General features: G+C 44.9%; 2 protein-coding genes across 7 annotated transcripts in view; one reads left to right on the plus strand and one right to left on the minus strand.

The window, feature by feature from the left end:
- Window positions 1-210: 210 nt before the first annotated feature.
- On the plus strand, window positions 211-4,656 carry Rpl31 (ribosomal protein L31). Of its 2 annotated transcripts, none has more exons than XM_057794477.1 (5): window positions 211-281; window positions 558-664; window positions 2,626-2,751; window positions 3,563-3,675; window positions 3,915-4,656. In XM_057794477.1, exons 2-5 carry the CDS (start codon window positions 558-560, stop codon window positions 3,944-3,946), a joined length of 378 nt encoding a protein of 125 aa, XP_057650460.1. In that variant the 5' UTR covers window positions 211-281; the 3' UTR covers window positions 3,947-4,656. The 2 variants fall into 2 exon arrangements, with proteins under 2 accessions (XP_057650460.1, XP_057650459.1); XM_057794476.1 differs by lacking the exon at window positions 211-281 and adding an exon at window positions 288-402.
- Window positions 4,654-18,930, minus strand: part of Tbc1d8 (TBC1 domain family member 8) — a 99,575-nt gene continuing 85,298 nt past the window's right edge. For 2 of the 5 annotated variants that reach the window (XM_057794473.1, XM_057794472.1), the window contains exons 11-20: window positions 18,758-18,875; window positions 16,834-17,119; window positions 15,809-15,938; window positions 15,575-15,673; window positions 15,033-15,101; window positions 11,829-12,069; window positions 11,347-11,412; window positions 6,837-6,926; window positions 6,464-6,561; window positions 4,654-5,625 (exon numbers count right to left, since the gene is read on the minus strand). In XM_057794473.1, coding sequence (XP_057650456.1) covers window positions 5,170-5,625; window positions 6,464-6,561; window positions 6,837-6,926; window positions 11,347-11,412; window positions 11,829-12,069; window positions 15,033-15,101; window positions 15,575-15,673; window positions 15,809-15,938; window positions 16,834-17,119; window positions 18,758-18,875 — 1,653 coding nt within the window. In that variant the 3' untranslated portion in view covers window positions 4,654-5,169. Of the gene's footprint in view, window positions 5,626-6,463; window positions 6,562-6,836; window positions 10,536-11,346; window positions 11,413-11,828; window positions 12,070-15,032; window positions 15,102-15,574; window positions 15,674-15,808; window positions 15,939-16,833; window positions 17,120-18,757; window positions 18,876-18,930 lie in introns of those variants that run through there. The other 3 variants (XM_057794474.1, XR_009058761.1, XM_057794475.1) reach the window with 3 other exon arrangements.

Raw genomic sequence — 18,930 nt, forward strand, 5'->3', positions numbered from 1 at the left:
GGATTTAAATCCCACCCACCATCTTCAAACACAGCAGACACGGACGCTGCTCACAGCAGTCAGAAGACTGGAGCCTCGGCCCCGCCCCCGGTCCCGCCCCGGACCCGCCCCATGCCGCTCGCTCCGCCTCCGACGCGCTACCTTTACGTCGCGACCCAGCCTTCGACCTTCCCTCGCCACACTTCCTCTCCCCCGCCTCCCGACCCGGAAGTTATACTCGCGACGCGGCTTTCCTTCCCACAATCCCTCGCGCCCGTCCTTTCCTGCTTGGGCCCGGCAGAGTGAGTATGGCGGCGGGGTCCTGGCTCTGAAATCCAGCGCCATCCTCTCCGGGCGCGGGGCGGGCCGGCTTGGGGGATTTGTTCCGCGCTGACCGGAGGCTCTACGATCCGGGGCAGTAGGGCGCGCGCGGACGCAAGGCGCTGGGGTCGCTGGGAGGACAGTGGCAGGGCTCCGAGGAGCAGGGGTTCCGGGGTCGGCCGGACTCTGAGCGGAGGAATCAGCCCGGCTTTTTCCCGCTGTCTGCTTAGAGCCTCCCTGTCGCCTGCATTTTTTAGATGGCTCCCGCAAAGAAGGGTGGCGAGAAGAAGAAGGGCCGTTCTGCCATCAACGAGGTGGTGACCCGAGAATACACCATCAACATTCACAAGCGCATCCATGGCGTGTGAGTACCTGCGGCCGGCGTGGCCCGCGACCCACGCGAGCCCCTTCCGGCTTCTGGCTGTCCTTCGATCCTTGCCCTAGAGAGCATGCGGGGTTTGTTTTGTCTTTTCGATCCTGTCGCGTGTCCTTGAGAGTGTGCAGGTTCTGGGGTGTACGGTTCCGGTTAGGAACTGGAAATGGGAGGTCGTGTTGGGACTTTAAGAACAGTGGAGCTTGGAACGCTTGGTGGTGCTAAACCCGGAGTTTTGGTCTTCGGACGGCTCAGAGGAGAAGCTCGTGAAGGGGAACCTTGGCTAACTTCTGTGCTGCAGGAACTAGGCAGTTGTGAATTGCTGAGCCCCAATAGGTTTTTCTTCGTCCTCTGACTGATGGAGATTCATACTGCTGCGGGTCCATTTGTAATACTGGAAATGCTGAGGAGAAGCGCGTGTGAATTTATCGTCAGTTATATTTGCATACATGCCGAGGCCAGCATGTAGAGCAAGATTTCTTGGACTTGGCTGTTCAGTCTCTAGAGACAGGTTCTACCGTGTCGAAATTGTGCCGGCGTTTCTGTTTTGTCCCATGTGAGGTCTCTGCTGCCTGTAAGTGCCACTTGCGACCAGCCACATTCCATCCTCTGGTTGGTGGCACGTTGAGCGCTGTCGGGCATTGCTTTGAAGTGCGCAGATAGGTGAGAAAGGTAAGACCCTGCTCTCCCAGGGTCACCAACGGGGGGAAAGGTCGGTGAGAAGCAGTTTGAGTTGAAGATTGTTTGCTTTTAATTGCCCCATGTGTTGGGTGATTCTCGGGGAAAGAGGTGCTCTTTAGAAGCCCTAAAGGAGGTATAGGGTGTGTGGGCGGGCATGATTTTCGGGGATTTGTGCTGTTGGAAAGGCCTGTGCGAGGATCTCCATCCCCCTTCATTTTTTGCTTATATCTTGGTCCCCGTTTTCCAAACCAAACTTGCTCCCTGCTCTCGTCTTCTGCTTTCTCTATTTCATTGGTGATTCAGCTGACTGCCATTAAGTAGTGACAGCGGCATCTTGTTTACATTCCCTGACCACAATACTGGAATCGCTCACTGCTCCATCTCTTTCCTGGTGTGTCCTGTTTGGTACTTATTGATACCACCTGATGGGTAGCTTACGCGAGCTGTGTCCAATAGATCACCAGCCCTTGCTATTCCTAACCACGTTTTTTCCAGATTAGTAAAGTGGTTTCGTTTGGACACTGCACGTGGGCTGATACTGAGTGGAGAAGGTGGTTCCACGTTGTCTGTCTTGGAGTGACCTAGACAGATGCCGAGCACAACTGGGCTTTTGTGGTTATGAATTTTGGAGTTGAGATCTTCCTGCCCAGCTTCCAGTGTTGTAGTTAATGGGAGCACCACCCCCATGTCCTAGAAAAGTTTGTGGGTTTTGTTGTTTCGTTGGGTCTTAATCTGTATTGTGTAGCTCTGGTTGTCCTGAAACTAGCTATGTGACCAGGCTGGCCCTGAACACAAAAAGATGCACCTGCCTTTGTCTCCCAGATGTTAGGATTAAAGGAATACACCACCACATCCAACTAGTTTTAGGGTTTTGTGCTGATTTGGCTGAAAGCCTAAAATATAGGTAAATGGCTGCCTTGGTTTTACAGAGTGTTCTTGTCCTCTGTACATGGCTTGTTTGCATGTGCATCGCATGGATGCTGGGAAGCAAACCTGAGTCCTCTGAAAGAGCAAGTGTTCTCAAGCCCTGGGCCATCTCTGCAGTCCCTGGCACTTCAGGACTGCTGTGAGAGTGTGTTGTAGGAGTGGTTTCTGGGTGCTAAATTGGGAAAGCCAGAATTGTAGAATACTTCGTATTTATTTCATCCTCTTGTTCAAAGTACTGATGCTGGTTGTTAGAGTATGTTTCTGACTAGTTTTGATTGTTTTTGAGAGCATGCCGTTTATATATTGTGTAATTTGATTTTATATTCTTGTGTTTTGAACCTCAGGGGCTTCAAGAAGCGTGCTCCTAGGGCACTCAAAGAAATCCGGAAATTTGCCATGAAGGAGATGGGGACTCCAGATGTGCGGATTGATACCAGGCTCAATAAAGCCGTCTGGGCCAAAGGAATAAGGTACGGAAGTTATTAACAATGCACCAGCTATTCCTTCTGCATAGTCTTTTGTGACAGATTTGGTAGTTTGGTTGCCGGACGTGGAGTATAGATACTGGGACCGCAGCTCTAAGCTAGTGTCCTTTACAGTAAGGGAAAGAGCAATGTTAGAGCTTGGTGAGATCTGGGAGAGACACTCAGAAAAAGCAGTGTTTGTAAGCCTGAGGAAAAAATCTTGCTGCCCAGAAAGGTTGATTTGTACCATATCCTATAACATGAAAGGGTTTTCAGTTTTATCCAACCTGAATGTAAATTAATGCCAAGTTTGGGAAGTCCCCTTTAAAGGGGAGTACATACGAAGATGGAAGGGGGTACTGCTGCAGAAAGTGGACCCTCTATATAGAAAATTGTGCAACAAGAAACTACAGTGTCTACCTTGAGGTAAGGGGTGGTGTCACGGGGGCATGGAGAAGCCTTGTTTGTAGGAGTCTGAGGTCTAAGAAAACCTAGCATGTCCTGAGATGAGGAAAAGGGAATAAATCAGCTATTCTGCTTCTGAAAGGGGAGAGGGTTGTGCCTTTTGTTTGGATTAATGAGTATTTGTTGGTGACAGCCATCTTCTGCCTAAGAACAGTCCGTTGTCGTGGTGGCTGCCTTGGTGAATCCTAACAAGCATGTCATCTTAAGATGACAGCTTGATGCTCATTCACCTGGGAATTATTTTCATGGTCAGATAAGTTTTTCAGAGCATTAAGAAGCAGGAATAGGTGTGAATGCCACTGCTTTCTGAAAGGAAGCATTGACCTTAGCGGCACAATTATGTTTTTATTAGGAATGTTCCATATCGTATCCGGGTACGTTTGTCCAGAAAACGTAATGAGGATGAGGACTCACCAAACAAACTCTACACATTGGTAACTTACGTGCCTGTTACCACATTCAAAAGTAAGTTTCATGCTCTTCTCAAAGCTGTTGAAATTATTAGCACCTTTCAACCCTAAATTGGTTCATTGAATGTTGGTGCCTATTTTCAGTGAGATGAGTGGTGGGCAAAATTATCAGACCTTTAAGACTGTCTTAATGTGGGGGAAATAATGGAATTCATACAACTGTAGTGTTGTGCAGGTGCTCTTAAAAGACGGGGCGAGTATGGGTGCTGATTGGCTGTCATTTCTGCATTTCAGATCTACAGACAGTCAATGTGGATGAGAACTAACCTACTGAATCTCAAATAAAGTTGGAGAACTGCCTTCAGGTTTTGGTTTTCCTTTTTGTTGTTTGCCCCACTGGGGAATTTTTGGTAATGTTTAGAATAGGGTCTAAGGAGTATTGTTGGGAGTTATTTAATTGCTGCTTTGGGTACTTGGGAAATCAGGATTATGTGACGTGTTCCTTTCAATTGTTTTGATTTTTCAAGACATATTCTCTCTGTAGTCCTTGCTGTTCTGGAACTTAAGCTGTAGACCAGGCTGGCCTCAATATTGCAAGGGCAGGAATTTAAGGCGTTCCCCCGCCATGCCTAGCTTGCCTGTTTTTTTGTTTTTTTTTTTTTTTTAGCAAAGAAGCTACAGTATTATTAGGTCTCACATTAGTCCCAGGTGTGTATGTTGAGTTTAAGGATTGAGGTTATAACTTGTACATGATAACTGAAATTTTGTGTTCTTAGTCTTTAACCATCTTTGCCAACCAGTCCAGTTCATTCCTTGGAATATGCTATATATACTCTTAAGACAATATAAGCTCTTTTTTTTTCCTCCCCTCATCCCCAAAAGACAGGGTTTTCTGTAGCAGCCCTGGCTGTCCTGTAACTCCATTTGTAGACCAGGGTGGCCTCAAACTCTGATCTGCATGCTTCCTTAGTGCTATGTTTGTTTAATTTTAAAGAGTCACTACAAAAAGAAAGTTTTTTATTAAAAACCTTGGGAGCCAACATTGAAAGCATGGTTTTGCACATGTTTTTGGAAGGACATACAAAGTGAATACAACGAAATATATTAAAATGGTTTCAATTACCAGCATTGAAACAAAATTAGTGCAAAAAAAGCCAAATACAATTGTGCAGACAATGGTTCTGGGATCTTGGTGAGCTTATTTCCTGACCAATCCCATAACCAGTGGAAAGCGAGCCTGGGGTTGATGTCTCTTGGTTACCATGACATCTTTTTGTCCATCAAAGGGTAAACGCAAAACCAGGATCACAGCAGAAACACTAGTTTCAGCAAAGTCGATAGTCACAGTGTAAAAGGCATTCCACCTGTCTTGTCTGTCCTCTTAAGAATAAATAAACTGTGGGAGTTGCAGCAATTCCCCAGCCGTAGGTCTGAGGTTCGTTGTCCACATACTCAGCTTGTCGAGTTCCCTGTTTAGACTGAAATGTGGACAGTGACTGATGACAGTCCAGTCCATGCTTTGGTGTAGTGGGTTCCAGCAAACTCCTGGCTACAGGTTATTTAGCTTCAGTTCAGGCTGTGGTGGATGGCTCATTTCCAAAGCTTTGAGACTGTACTGGTTGAGCTTGGCATTTTCAAGTTTGGATTTAATGTTGAGTGGCTTTTCAAAAAAGTTTACCAGTGATTGCTCAGTGAGAAGTGAGGCCAGGATATGTTCCAGCGAGACCGTCCAGTCTCCTTCCCCTGCCTCCGGAAAGGCCTGAGGGTCTTGGGGAGGCTTCCCAGTCTCAACAAAAACTGAGTCCTGTTCAGGAGAAGGAGCTGAAGCCTGCAGCTCCTCACTACATTCCTGGGAGCAGCTTCCTGAGCTGCTGCTTCGCTGGCCCACTTCTCCTATCTGTAGTAGCAGAGTGGTTACTGTGGCTATGGCTTGGTACAGCTCGTTCTCCTCTGGATCTTCATGGAACATACTGTACAAAGTTTTACAGAACTGGATAAATTCTCTCTAGAATAAAAAAAAGCCAATAAAACAGCATGAGGATGGGAAGTATAATTTTTCCATTATCAGAAAAGCGTGTAGCATTTAATTTTTGTTCAATAGCAGCTCCCTGTTTTAAGACTGTCCTGCAACCTGTGATCTTCCTGCCTTACCAGCAGGCACGTACTGCTAGTTCCTGGTCCCACATGCAGAAAATAAGAAAAGGCTAGGTGGTGTTGTATTGATTATCAGTGAGAAATTATATGTCTCAACAAAATTGCTACATTTGCATCTTAGTGGAAAGGGGGTATGTGGCACATACTTTTAAATCCAGCGCTTAGGAGATAGGCAGGTGGGGTTCAAAGCAAAATGATGCGGACAGCTCTGGGTGGCTTAACCATCACATAAATAAGGAACAGAATGAAAGTTGCACCCATGTAAAGCTGGGAAGACCAAGGACTGTCTACCTAGCTTGAGCTTGATTGAGAGACTTGAAGTAAGGTAGAGGAAACCCATTGGCCTTCATGCATGCCTACTCATGTATGCTTCAGTCAAACATGGTCCTAAAGCCTCCCAGTATGTGGCATGAAGAAAACATTGATGTCTTAGGAGCATTCCTAACTTAAGCCTGCATTTCTTGTGTTAGCAGGAAGATCCTTTCCAAATTAAACCTGCCATCTTGTAGCACCTAAGAACCCTCCCTGTTCTGGGAAGTGATTAGAGGTATGAAGACTTGAATGGTGTGTATCATTTTGCAGCCTCCTGTTTAAGAAGTGACTTGATCACAACACTGGTCTGGGAAGTCCTGAGATTTATGGTTTCAAGTTGCTGAGATGGTTTCTTTTTTCTTCCCAAAAGTCCTTACCTGGCTCATTTTGGGCAACTCTTTTTCCGTTTTATCCTTTTCTTTGGCTAAATCCTTAATCATCTGTTTCAGTTGTTTTTGATAATCAATTGTGTCACCTTGACAAAGGGAAACAATAGTTTAAAGTCTACAAAAGCAATTAGGACAGTAAGGGAATGGGGTCCCACTAAGAAAATTTCATAGAAAGCCAGAAAGCAAGAGGCTACATTTTTATAGCTGACTACATAGGACCTTCCTGTTAAGATCTTAGAAAAAGATGAAAGCAGCAGAAGGCACTCAGTGGGCAGTCAAGCAGTGCTGGCCATGGGCTAAATGGGAACAGGAGGGAGAGGGGATGGGCTGCGAGGAGCAAGTGGTGAAGACAGATACTTGCCATTGGGCTTACCCAATACCAAGGGTCTTGACGTTGACAGCAGAGGATTCTTCAGTGGTGACTGACTGTCTCTGTCATTTTCAGTGAGTGCTTAAAAGAGAAGTGTTAAAACTGAACATAGTTTCTGTTTAACTGACAAAGACTAAGCCAACAGTTCCAATATTGTAAAGAGCCTTTAAAGCCAAATGAAGTAGGCAAATTCTGTCTGATGTTCTGAGATAACATAGCAAACCCCTTCTAATACTATGAATAAACTTATCTAGACAATGTATTAATTACAGTGAGCATATAATCAGTATATTTAGATGGTGTAAGTGGGGGCTCTTGGTTGGAGGAGGGTTTTGAGACAGCGTCTTTACGTAGCCCTGGCAGTTGTAGAACTTGAAGAGATCCACCTATCTCTGGCTTCTTACATCATGTAGGGTTTTTTTTTTTTTTTAATTTTTGTTTTAAAGTAGTGCTGACTTCCAAACATCATATTGGTGATTTTTGGTTTTTCAAGACAGGGTTTGTGTGGCTCGTAGACCAATTGGCCTCAAACCACCACACTGGTTTCTTTGAATTGCACTAAAAGTAAAACATCAGAAGTTTCAAACATTGCTAGTAATAAAATGGTTTAATCAGTTTGAAAAATTTGCCATTTCTCAAAAACTTAGGTAAATATGGTTCACACCTTTAATCCCAGCGGAGGAAGGCAGATCTCTTAATATCTACATCATGAGGTCTAGACCCAGTATCAAAACAAAAAAGCCTTCAGTTAAGAGCACATATTTGTTTGTATATATTATATATACTCCAGTACCAGGAGATCTGGCCTCTAGGCAGCAGGCAAAAATGCCTATACATTTTTTTAAGGTTAAACCCAGAATTCCCACTTCTGTAGTCTACTTGGGAGTATGGAAGATTTTTTTTTTTTTTTTTTTGGTTTTTCGAGACAGGGTTTGTCTGTGGCTTTGGAGCCTGTCCTGGAACTAGCTCTGTAGACCAGGCTGGTCTCGAACTCTCAGAGATCCGCCTGCCTCTGCCTCCCGAGTGCTGGGATTAAAGGCGTGCGCCACCACTGCCCGGCGAGTATGGAAGATTTTTATGCAAAACTGATAGCAACACAACCACAGCAGCAGTGGTGGTCATAGCCACAGTAGACACTCCTGGCCAAGAAGGACTGATTCTACAACATGGACCAACTGAACACAGTTATCAGCAGAAGCCAGACAATAGTGGTGCACGCTATAGCCACTTAAAAAACATGGAATAGGCAACAACAGATTGCAGAAGGCTGCATAAACATGGAATGGTCGGGGGCATTGGGGGGTTCGTTTTAGGGTGATGGGTCTCAGTGCATATGTAGTTTGTGGTTAGATACTATAAATGGGTAGAGCTTTCACTATGTTTCACTTAGTTATTTGAAACTTGCCATTCCAGACTTTGATAGATAGCTTTTGTCACCTGACACCCAATGTAAGCTAGAGACAGCAGTCCTATCCCTTGTTGTTCGTTTGCTGCTTACATTAGTGCTGTTCTTAGACAAGTTGTTTTTGCATACCAGAGCTTATTACTTTTGATATTCAAATCTCTTGATCTACAGTTTTGCAGTCTATGGGGTAGGTTTGTCCCATCCACTGGTGGGCTCGCTGCTGCACCAAAGCTAGCAAATGGATGTGCTATCGTGACAAGCCCTGAAGTAAAGACACTTGTCCAGTAGAGGCACAATACCAACATTGGTTTTAAACTCAATTTTACAGTCTAGAATCACCTGAAAAGTGTGTCTTAAGAATAGAATTAAGTTGGACAGCCATTTCTGGGAGATTTCTTAATTGGGCTAACAGGTGGGAAGATTCCCTGGGTAGCACCATTCGGAGAGTTTGAGGTTCCTTCCCATGAGTGGGAGAGTAAACTGAGCACTGGCATGCATTAATTCATTACTTCCTGTTCTTGTGATGTGACAGCTTTGGGTTTCTGTCACCCCACAATGACCTGGAATTGTAAGTCAAATAAACTTTCCCCTTTAGGTGCTTTTGTGTGAGTATTTATCAGAGCCACAAGAAAGATTTGGTCAGCCAGACCCAACCCCCCCCCCCCCTCAGTGCATCTAATTTCAGTCTGGTCTTCAGGGGTCCAGGAAACAGCTACCCCATCTTATTTTCTGGCCTGTCTTTGCTTCCTGAGTTTTCTTTCTTTTTAACCCTGACTGTCCTGGAACTCACTCTGTAGACCAGACTAGCCTTGAACTCCTGAGGTCCTCCTGTTTCTGCCTCCCATGTGCTAGGATTAAGGTCATGAGCCACTACTGCCTGGCTTCACTTTTAAAAAATCTGTAAATTTTTATTTCATTTCCCCTTCATACATTGATATACTTTTGTTTATGCGTTTTGGGCATTACTTTGATAACCTTTTCCATCTATGTATTTTTAATAGTTTTTAGTCCAACATTTAAAACCTCATGCTTTTATTTTTTATTACTTCATTTTCAAACCTCCTTATTTAGAAGTTAAACTTTCCCCTACACTTTTGTTTTTTTTTTTCTTGATCTCTTGCTCTTTTCTCTTCCCCCTCAGTAGCAGCTTCCCTGCCTCCACCTGTGTTTTCCTTCTATTAAACTGCTTTTCTTCCATCTTTCTTGTATTCCACATTTACCCTAAATAATTTTCTAACAATTTACAGTTACCATTTTCCATTCTACAGTCATCAGTGCTCTTTGGTTTTAACTAAGCAGGTAAGACATGGTCATTGCACATTCATCCTGTTGAGAAAGGGGCTCAAAAGGTCCTAGCCCTTCCTCTGAGGCCCAATGGGCAGTTAACAGTTGTTAGAGGAGGAAGAAACATTTCCTTCCTAGTCAGGTGTCCATACCTGCAGATAACACCTCATCTCAGCTATGCTTACTGAGTGGTCAGAAGAAAGAGATAAAACAGGAATGGGAAGGGTATATATTATCAAATGTTACATATATGGAAATGTATACTCTTAAAACTTAATGGAAAACATCTTCATCTTAAGTTATAAATGCTTTAAAATGATCATTTACGTCTAAGAGCATAAAGACAAGCCAATTCAAATCTGGGATCAAGAAGTCAGTAAAAAGCCAGGGAAAGAGTCAGCAATGTAGTTGAAAAAAACAAGGACATTTTTGAAAGCAAAGGGAGGAGCTAGGAGCTAGGGAGAGGGCTTCCCATGCAAGCATAACGACCCAAGTTCAAATCTTCAGAACTCATGTAAAAGCTGAATATGTTGGTACATATTTAATAGTTCCAAGTGTTCTTGTGGGGAGATAGATGTAGACAAGAGAATCCCTGGAAGCTCTGTACGGACTAGCCAGCCTGATAGTACAAAGCTGCAAACAACATTGACCCCTTTGAAACATGGTGACAGAATGGACACTCGGTCCTCTGACTTCCGTATGTGCATACACACATTAAAAATGTTGAGAATGAAAAAAATCAAGACCATCCACCAACACAAAAGCTTATGTGACCAAGAAGAAACATCAGGGATGGAGGAGAAGGGTAATGAAATACTACATTCAAACATCAATCAAAAGGTTTTAAAAAGCATGACCATAGGCTGGAGAGATGGATGCTCTTCCAGAGGACTTAGGTCTAATCCCAGTACCCATGTGGCAGCTCACAACCATCTAAGATGACACCTTCCTCTGGCCTCTGCAAGTACCAGGCATGCACATGGGACAAAACACCCATACGCCTAAAAAAAATTTATGACAATTAAAACTCAAATATAATCAAGTGACCAAAACCTTAGGATGTATTCATTTAAGTTATAGCAAGAAATTGGTTAAATCTAAAGATCTAATGGGCATTTAGAATCAAAATACAGTAAGATCAAAGAGTTCTATTCAGTCATGATATTAAAAAGTTCCAAGAAACATTAAAATCTGAAAGGAAAAGCCCAGCTCTACAAAAGCAGAACTGCTTTTCTGGAACCCAGGAAAAATATGACACAGTCTAGTCCATGTCCTAGGATAAATGGTGACAGAATAGAAACGTATTGCTGACATCTGAAAATTTTAGTTCAGTCTCTATCAGTGATTCAAAGATAGATGTATCATCACAATAGCTGATCTCAAATTTGCTACCATAACCATAGTATCAAAAATAGCACAATGGGGGAGGGACATGACACAACTTTAATCCCAGCACTTGGGAGGCAAAGGCAGACAAATCCGAGGCCAGCCTAGGCTACAGAGCAAGTTCCAGAGTCAAGGTTACTCGAAAAACAAGAACAGCCAACAACAAACCCCCCAACATGATACTACCATAAAAACAGACACAAAGGCCAATGGAATAAAATAGAGGACGAAGAAATCCACATAACTATATCCAACCAATCTTAAACTGAGTCCAAAAATGCAAGGGGGTGGGAAGTAGAGTCTCTAATGAATGGTGCTGGGAAAACAATATCCACATGGAGAAAAGGGAAACTAAATTTAGAACCGGTCACTGTCCTGCACAAAGTTGGTCTTGTGTTAAAGCAGAGCCCAAAATGACTTTCTTACCTGGTGGGATATGAAGCCTGTATAGCAGCTTAATCTTTTCATTCATTTCTCCATTGTACATAATGTCTGCAAATTCAAGAAAGAGACCGGGTACAAATGAATCCCATTAGTCATGGCTTCAGCTCAGAGTAATGCCAATGCTTGTTGCTCTTAATACCCTCAGCCCAAATGCACCTCATACTAGAAATGACTGAAATGCAGGATAACCTCATGACTTTTCAAAGATTTTGGTTTTATGCACAGCAAACTATGGTTGCACCTTAGGTATCAAGGAGAACAGATCAGTGGCTTTAAATATGGAGAGCCAAGTCCTCTCCTCCCCAAAGGACAAGTAAGGATGACCCTAACAGGAGCCTGTAGAGCAATATTTTAAAATCATGGGATAATTATAAGCACATTGTGTGGATCTGCCTAGCAGCAATCCACCTCATCTGTCCAGAGATAAATGCCAAATCTTACAGTGAAGACCTGAAGAGTCATACCTAGACAGCTTACGAAGGCTTTGAACTCCATGAGCTGGTCCATGTTGTCATCCAGGAGCCTGAAGGTTCTCTCAGCAAGGATCTCTGTGTGGACTCCACAGGTCCACGGAGATACCAACTGGAACAGATGTGCAAACTGCCGGGCGTCGATGCGGTACTGCTCAGCATAGGGCCTGCTGGGGTCATGGCGCAAGGGCATGGGCCTGGGGTGCTCCCAGTAACAGCTCATCATGTGTGCTCTCTTAAAGCATGGGGGGAGAAAAAGCTGTGTTACACAGGGCCATGAGTGCCTCAGAAAGTGCTGCTTATTGAGACTGACCGTGCTGAAGGACCAGACAGGTGAACACCTCGCCAAAGTCAGCAAAGCCTGGAATTAAACATCCCTCAACAGGAAGATGGCTATGGTATTGTTATCTTTGCCAAAAGGAATATGAATTTTGATTTCATTACAAAAATTTTTTAAGTTTTTTATGCAGTTAAGTGTAGTTCAGTTGATGTAGTTTTAATTATGAGATTTTTATTATTTTCACTGAAAATGGCTATTTGAGATTCACATGGATTTACAGAACATGGAAGGAGTCAGTAGTGTAGGCTACCTGTAGGTCAGGGTGATGAAGCTTTGAAGCACAGAGGTAGAAGTCTCCTTTCCTATTTTCTGAATTCTTACCATGTGTATATTAATAACTTTTAATTTTAAAGAAGTGGTACATTCAAGTCCCAGGAACTCATTAAAAACTAAAGCAATATGTCCATGGTCTCAACTGGAGGGAAAATCAACATCACATGTCTGGGCTGAAGGTCAATAAAATAAATGCTATCAGCACCAGCCCTATTGTTCATCTCCTTTTCCCTTCTATGTGGTACTAAGGACCAAGCTCAGGGGCCTGCCCATGCAAGGGATGCTGGCTAGTTTTAATTGTCAACACAATCCAGAACCACGTGAGAAGAAACAATAAGAAATTACTAGATCAAGTTGGGAAGGAGGGCGTGTCTTGGTTGATAATTGATGTAGAAGACCCAACCCATTGTGGGAAACATTGCCTAGACAGAGGGTTCTAAGAAGAGAAAGCTAGCTGCAAGCAAGCAAGCAAAGATAACGTTTCTTTGTTCTTGATTGAGGATGTGATGTAATGTGACTAGCTGGTTAAGTTTCTGCCTTGACCTCCCCAAAATAATGAACTGTAACCTGGAATTAGGAGCTAAACCAACCCTTTCCTCAAGTGTTTGGGGGTGGGGGTCAGGATATGTTGTCATAGCAATAAAAATAAAACTACAAAAACTGCTAACATTCCACTACTGTCTGGGCTACATTCCAAGCCCCCTCCCATGTTTATGTGTGTTTGTGTGCACACAGAACAATTTGTGAACACAGGTTTCTGAGGAATGAACTCAGGTCTTCAAACTTGGTGGGAGGCATTTTTTACCTGCTGAGTCTTTTTATTTGCCAGCCCCTAGTTTTGTTGTCCCACCATGTAGCCCTGCTTAGCTTCAAACTCCCGACCTGCCTCAGCCTCTCCTCCAGGTTATAGGCATGCACCACCATGCCCATTCTTCTTTAATTGAGAGAATATTTAAAGTAGTTGGTCAGAGACGATGCCTGTGAGTCCTATGCATACGGAAGGAGGAAATAAAGTGAGGATAACATGTTCAGTCAAACAGTAATTCTAAAACAGGGTGAGGATATTTCTGTGTAACCCCTACGGAAACAAAATTCTGGTTCAAAGGGCAAAAGATGCACTTAAAACTCAACCAGAAGACAGTGTGCCCACATGACTTGACCATTAAAGTGCCACACTACACAAAAGCTAAAAGTACTCTGGAGACAGGCAGGTGTTGTAGGAGCAGCGGCCACTTCCTGCTGTCCGGCTCCCACATGGCTAGCTTTACACCCGAAATAATTACACGGAAACTGTATTCTTTTAAACACTGCCTGGCCCATTAGTTCAGCCTCTTATTGGCTAGTTGTCACATCTTGCTTTAACCCATATTTAATAATGTGTGTAGCACCACAAGGTGTGGCTTACCAGGAAAGTTCTTAACCTGCCTCTGTGTCAGTTGGGAGAATCATGGCAACTGCCTGACTCGGCTTCTTTCTCCCAGCATTCTGTTCTGTCTACTCCGCCTATCTAAGTTGCTGTCCTATCAAAAGGGCCAAGGCAGTTTCTTTATTAACCAATAGACATATGACCCTCCTCCATCAGGCAGGTGGATATCTGTAAGTGCCAGGCCAGCCAGGGATACATAGTGAGTTCCTGGGGTTAAGAAAAATAACAGTGGCAGGCCTTTCTCAAATGGTATGCTCTGCAGGGTGGCTTACCTAACAGCCTGTAACTTTACCCAAATACCCAAGAATTGGAACTCTAGTTTGCTATACTATTTTCAGCTAAAAATAAAACTGGGCTCTGGAACATCAGAACACATGCAAGAGGTAGTATCTGTTGACAAAGTGTTAGGGTAAGAGATTAAATTTTTTTTTAAAAATTAACTAATTGGGTAAATTGCACATGCCTATAATCCTATCTACATTAGACATAGGACCATCTACCAAGCTAGAAGCCACCCTGGGCAACTTAGACCCACTTCAAAAGAATTTAAATTATGTACCCTAAAAAGCCAGCTAGAAGACATGATACAACAATGATAATAGTGAGATTTATGCAGCACAAGGAAGTGTTGATATCACCAAGGGCAACTAGATGACACAGCCACAGACCAACCACAGAATATAAAACTGATACATGTGTCCTATGAGGTCATTTCAGAATAGCCACTGCTTCTCTGCTCTGGACCAGGAAACCACACTCACTAGGACTCAGAGCAGTGGAAGTCAGACCACAGCACAGCATTGCTGCCTCTCCATCAGCGCATAGCTGCTGGGGTGTAACAGCTGCACAAGCCCTGTTGGGCTGTCCTGGGATCATACTAGCTCCTCCCTTCATGTGCCAGCCAGCCTGAGGCTGGACCCCAAGGAAGAGCAACACACACAAGAGGCACGTATCTGTGGACAGAGTGTTAAGGTAGGGTTTTCTGATTAAAGAAAGTCGGTGAGCAGCTCTAGCCTCTGCTACCAAAAAACAAACACATGGCAGGCCTCCTCAAGCAACCATTAGCCTTATAAGAAGCCACAGGCCCACAGGCAGACTGGGCCCTCTGGGCTAGGATCTGGCTCATGGCCCAGGACTCTCCTCCCCCCAGATTTCCTACCTTGAATAAGTCGTAGAGTTCATCAAGGTCTTCAGGAAGAATGGAGACTTCCGGGATAACGACGCGGAGCTTAGGGAAAGAATTAACAGTGATGGACTAACACCTTGGTGTACCCCTGCACCCCTGGGATCATCAGAGGGAAGGTGGGGACACGTGCAGCACCCTTGTCTCAGTCGCATCAACTCCTATAGTCTTTCCAGGTAGTTTCCCTTCAGCATCTAATTTGCACATGTTCTGAGCCAACGTATTAAGTTCTAATGGAGATGAGAACACTGAGGTTCAAAATAAGAACACTAACTGTAGCCCATCTGCCTGAGCATTCCATAGTCCCTACTCCATCTCCTACTAAACCATAGCCCTTACCCCTGTTTTATAACCATGGAAATTGAGGCTCCCAATAGTTCACAATTGACTCCTAAAATTTCATCACATTCCATGTGACACTGTGGCAGTTTTTAGTTCACTGAGAAAGAGGGAGGAAAGGAAGCAATACTCGCAATCAGCTCCATCCCATGAACCCCAAGGAGGTGTCCTCTGCTCACCACATTCTGCTTGGTGGTGTCCTCGTGACCTTGCAGGACCCTGATCCTGTGCTTGCATCGCAGGTGCTCAATCTGCTCCACAGACTGGTTCCCAAATTTCTGCACAGACACGGGCTTGCTGAGTCCAAAGCTATCAGGAAGCTGCCAGCAACCCTCCCTCCACATCTACATCCCAGGCACACTTCTGTCTCCAACTAGCAAGAGTCTTGAGGGATGGAACAGGGGTTCCTGTACCTCATAAGAGTCCCGGATCAGGTCAGCAATGTCGGTCACTGGATAGGGCTCCTGGTCATCAGAGAAAAAGGCATGGTGGCTGCCAATGGGGGGCCCTGGGCTGTCTTCATTCTTAATGTGATCTAGAAACCTGAGCACACCCCCATAGTTAAAGCCCACATCTACCCTCATCTGGAGATCACATGAGTATAAGCACACGCTCAGACTCTAACATTTGGAGTAGAGCAAGGCACCATACACTATGGTCACTCTAGCAGGAACAGCCAGCATACCCCAAAAGTCAGGCTTGCGCACTGCTAAGCCTTGAGACTCCCCAGTGAGGTAGCATCAACTGTGCCTGTGTGGTTTTGAACTTCTAACATAGTCTGAAAAGAAACCATCTACTTGTCTCCCAGATGCAGGGTCCAGGCTCAACATTGTGTGATTTTTCTCTCACTGTAGCTCACTTAACCACCGCACCAGTGATTCTCTCGCTCTTCCCAATGCTGCCACCCTTTAATACAGTTCATGTGGTGATCTCCAACATGAAATTATTTTGTTGCTACTTCATAACTAATTTTGCTGTTATGAATCATAATGTAATTATCTAATATGCAGGGTATCTATTTGACCCCCAAAGGGGTGGGGACCCACAGGTTGAGAACTGATGCCCTATACCTGACATTTCCAGTTGGCTACCTATACATGCATCAGCATTTCCTGTCAGTCCTCAGTTCTTAACAGTGTGTAGCATTAAGACATTTCATCTTGGAAGAAAAGCACGTAGGGCCCTATTCTCCCTGAACTCTTATTTAGCAGAAAGAGTGTGAGAAGATGGCAACCTTCTTTGCCTCCCATTGGTAGTGCCACACGACACTCATTCTGGAGAGACCACAGAATGGCAGGTGCCAAGGGGCAGTGTGGAACAGAAAGCTTCCACAGATGTGGCACACATGTTGTGGCCTCCCTCTGTGGTCATCCAGTGCCCCAGCCGCAACCTACTTCATTGCCCACACTAGCCACAGGAGGAAGCAGGCAGAGCCCACCTGCTGAGGATCATCAGGGCCTGCCCATCATCCTTGCTGCTGCACAGCTCCTCCGCATTGGCTTCCAGCACGGCTAGCCCCAGCTGGAAGATGGCCTTGATGCCGTCGTAGAAGAAGCAGTCGACCACATTCACAGCACTCTCCAGGGGCATGATGCTGAGGAACAGAGTCAGGAACCAGGACAGAGAGATGGACGCCAGTGCCGAGAGGTCGTTCATGTGCTCCGCCAGCTCTGGGAGGTGCTCCTTGATGAGCTCCTCAAAGACAGACTGGTCCACCTGAGCCCCTGCCAAAGAGAGCAGGAAGCTCTGGTGGGGAAGACTCGTGCTCTCTGGGGCGGCTGAAAGTAAGCTTGCTCTAAACCTTAGTAAGATGATGTCATGAAGCAAGATCTGAGTCCAGAAGAGGACATATGTTTGGGTCACTAATTCTCAGCAGCTGACTCAATGTAAGGACAAGCTTTCCAAAGAAACAGTGCTTAGTCAACTGGTTATCAATGGGGGGTAGAGGGGAGTCCTAACCCCTAACCTTACCTTACACATAGAAAAACACATTGAAAACAAACCATAGACCTAAAGACAAACGCTCATAATTTAGAACTTCTAGAAGAAAATATAGGAACAAGACAGAATTATATTAGGATATAAAACGTACTAACCACTAAAAACATTAAAAATCCCCTTCTTTGCCAGGCAGTGGCACACACCTTTAATCCTAGCACTCAGGAGGCAGAGGCAGGGGGATCACACTCAGGTCATAAGGCTCGACACACAGCACTTTATTGACAGGGTCATCTTGCCTGCCCTGACACCTCCATTTTAGTTGTGATTTTTTGTTTTGTTTTTTAATACAGGGTCTCTCTATGTAGGCCTGGTTGGCCTGGAACTCACAGAACTCTACCTCCGTCTGCCTCCCAAGTGCTAGGGTTCAAGGTGTGCATCACCATGCCCAGGTACCCTAACTTTAAACCACTTTGACGGCTCCTCTGGATTACTAAGAAGTAGCCTCCCACCATCCAAGAACAGTACCAAAAACAATGCATTGCTTTCTCCACTAGGAGGTTGTGGGGATATGAGATTGTGCACATCCACATCTAATCCATACCAGTGCAGGCTGTGCTGCTCTAGGCCCCCCAAACCCCTGCTATGATTAGGATATGACTGAATCTTGCCGAGTCTTGGAGGGTCTTGGGTAAGACTTGGTTTCCAGGGTGGTATGACTTGGAGGCAGGGCCTAATGAGAGGTGCTTGGGTTTGGGGGACAAGACACAGTTCTCCTGCAAAGACTGAAACAAAAGGAGCAGGTGTGTCCTTACCTCTCTGCTTCCTGGTTAGAGATATGACCAATATGCTTCAACAAGCATTCCCACTATGGAGCCCTCGCCAGAACTCAACTGTGCAGGGATTGTACCCTTCAACCTTCAAAACCGAGCTAAACCTACCTGTCTCTAAGTAACCAGCACCAAATATTTCCTTATAGCAACAACCACAAAACAGAACGGAACAATGTAAGTCTAGACAGGAAAGAAAAAAAAAACCCTTTCTCACAATCTCCTTCTGTGAGGGTCTCCTCTGGGGGAAGGGGATATCTGCACAAGCTGGCTTGGTAACCCAGAGGATGCCACTCCCTTTCCAGGCCACAGCATCCATGCGAGGCCACGGGTGTTTCACACTGATCTGTTCCCTGGACCTAGAGGTTTTCCCTTCCCTCTTATATATTCAACTATTTCAGTGTGCTTGTTTTTTCAGTGCAAACTCATTAGGTGTTTCACCGAATTACCTGCTTTTCTCTATTGCTACAATACAGAGAACTTCCTCTGAGTTAAACGATGCGTATGCCCGCAGACTGCCTAAGGGGAGCAGAGGCAGGGCTGACGGTGACTACCTTCCCCACATATGGAGGAGGAGAAAGGCAGGCAGTTTACCGATCACCCGGTGGTTGAAGTAATCCGGCAGCATCCGCTCACAGACGGCAACCAGCAGCCAAAAGGCTTCCTCCTCTTTGGCATACAGCAGCAACACAGAGGTCAGAATGTTCATGGACTGCACAGAGGGTCACAGAAGTGACAGTTAGTGTCCAGGCCACCTAGTGCCACAC

Source organism: Chionomys nivalis, chromosome 19, assembly GCF_950005125.1.
Source record: "Chionomys nivalis chromosome 19, mChiNiv1.1, whole genome shotgun sequence".
NCBI lineage: Eukaryota > Metazoa > Chordata > Mammalia > Rodentia > Cricetidae > Chionomys > Chionomys nivalis.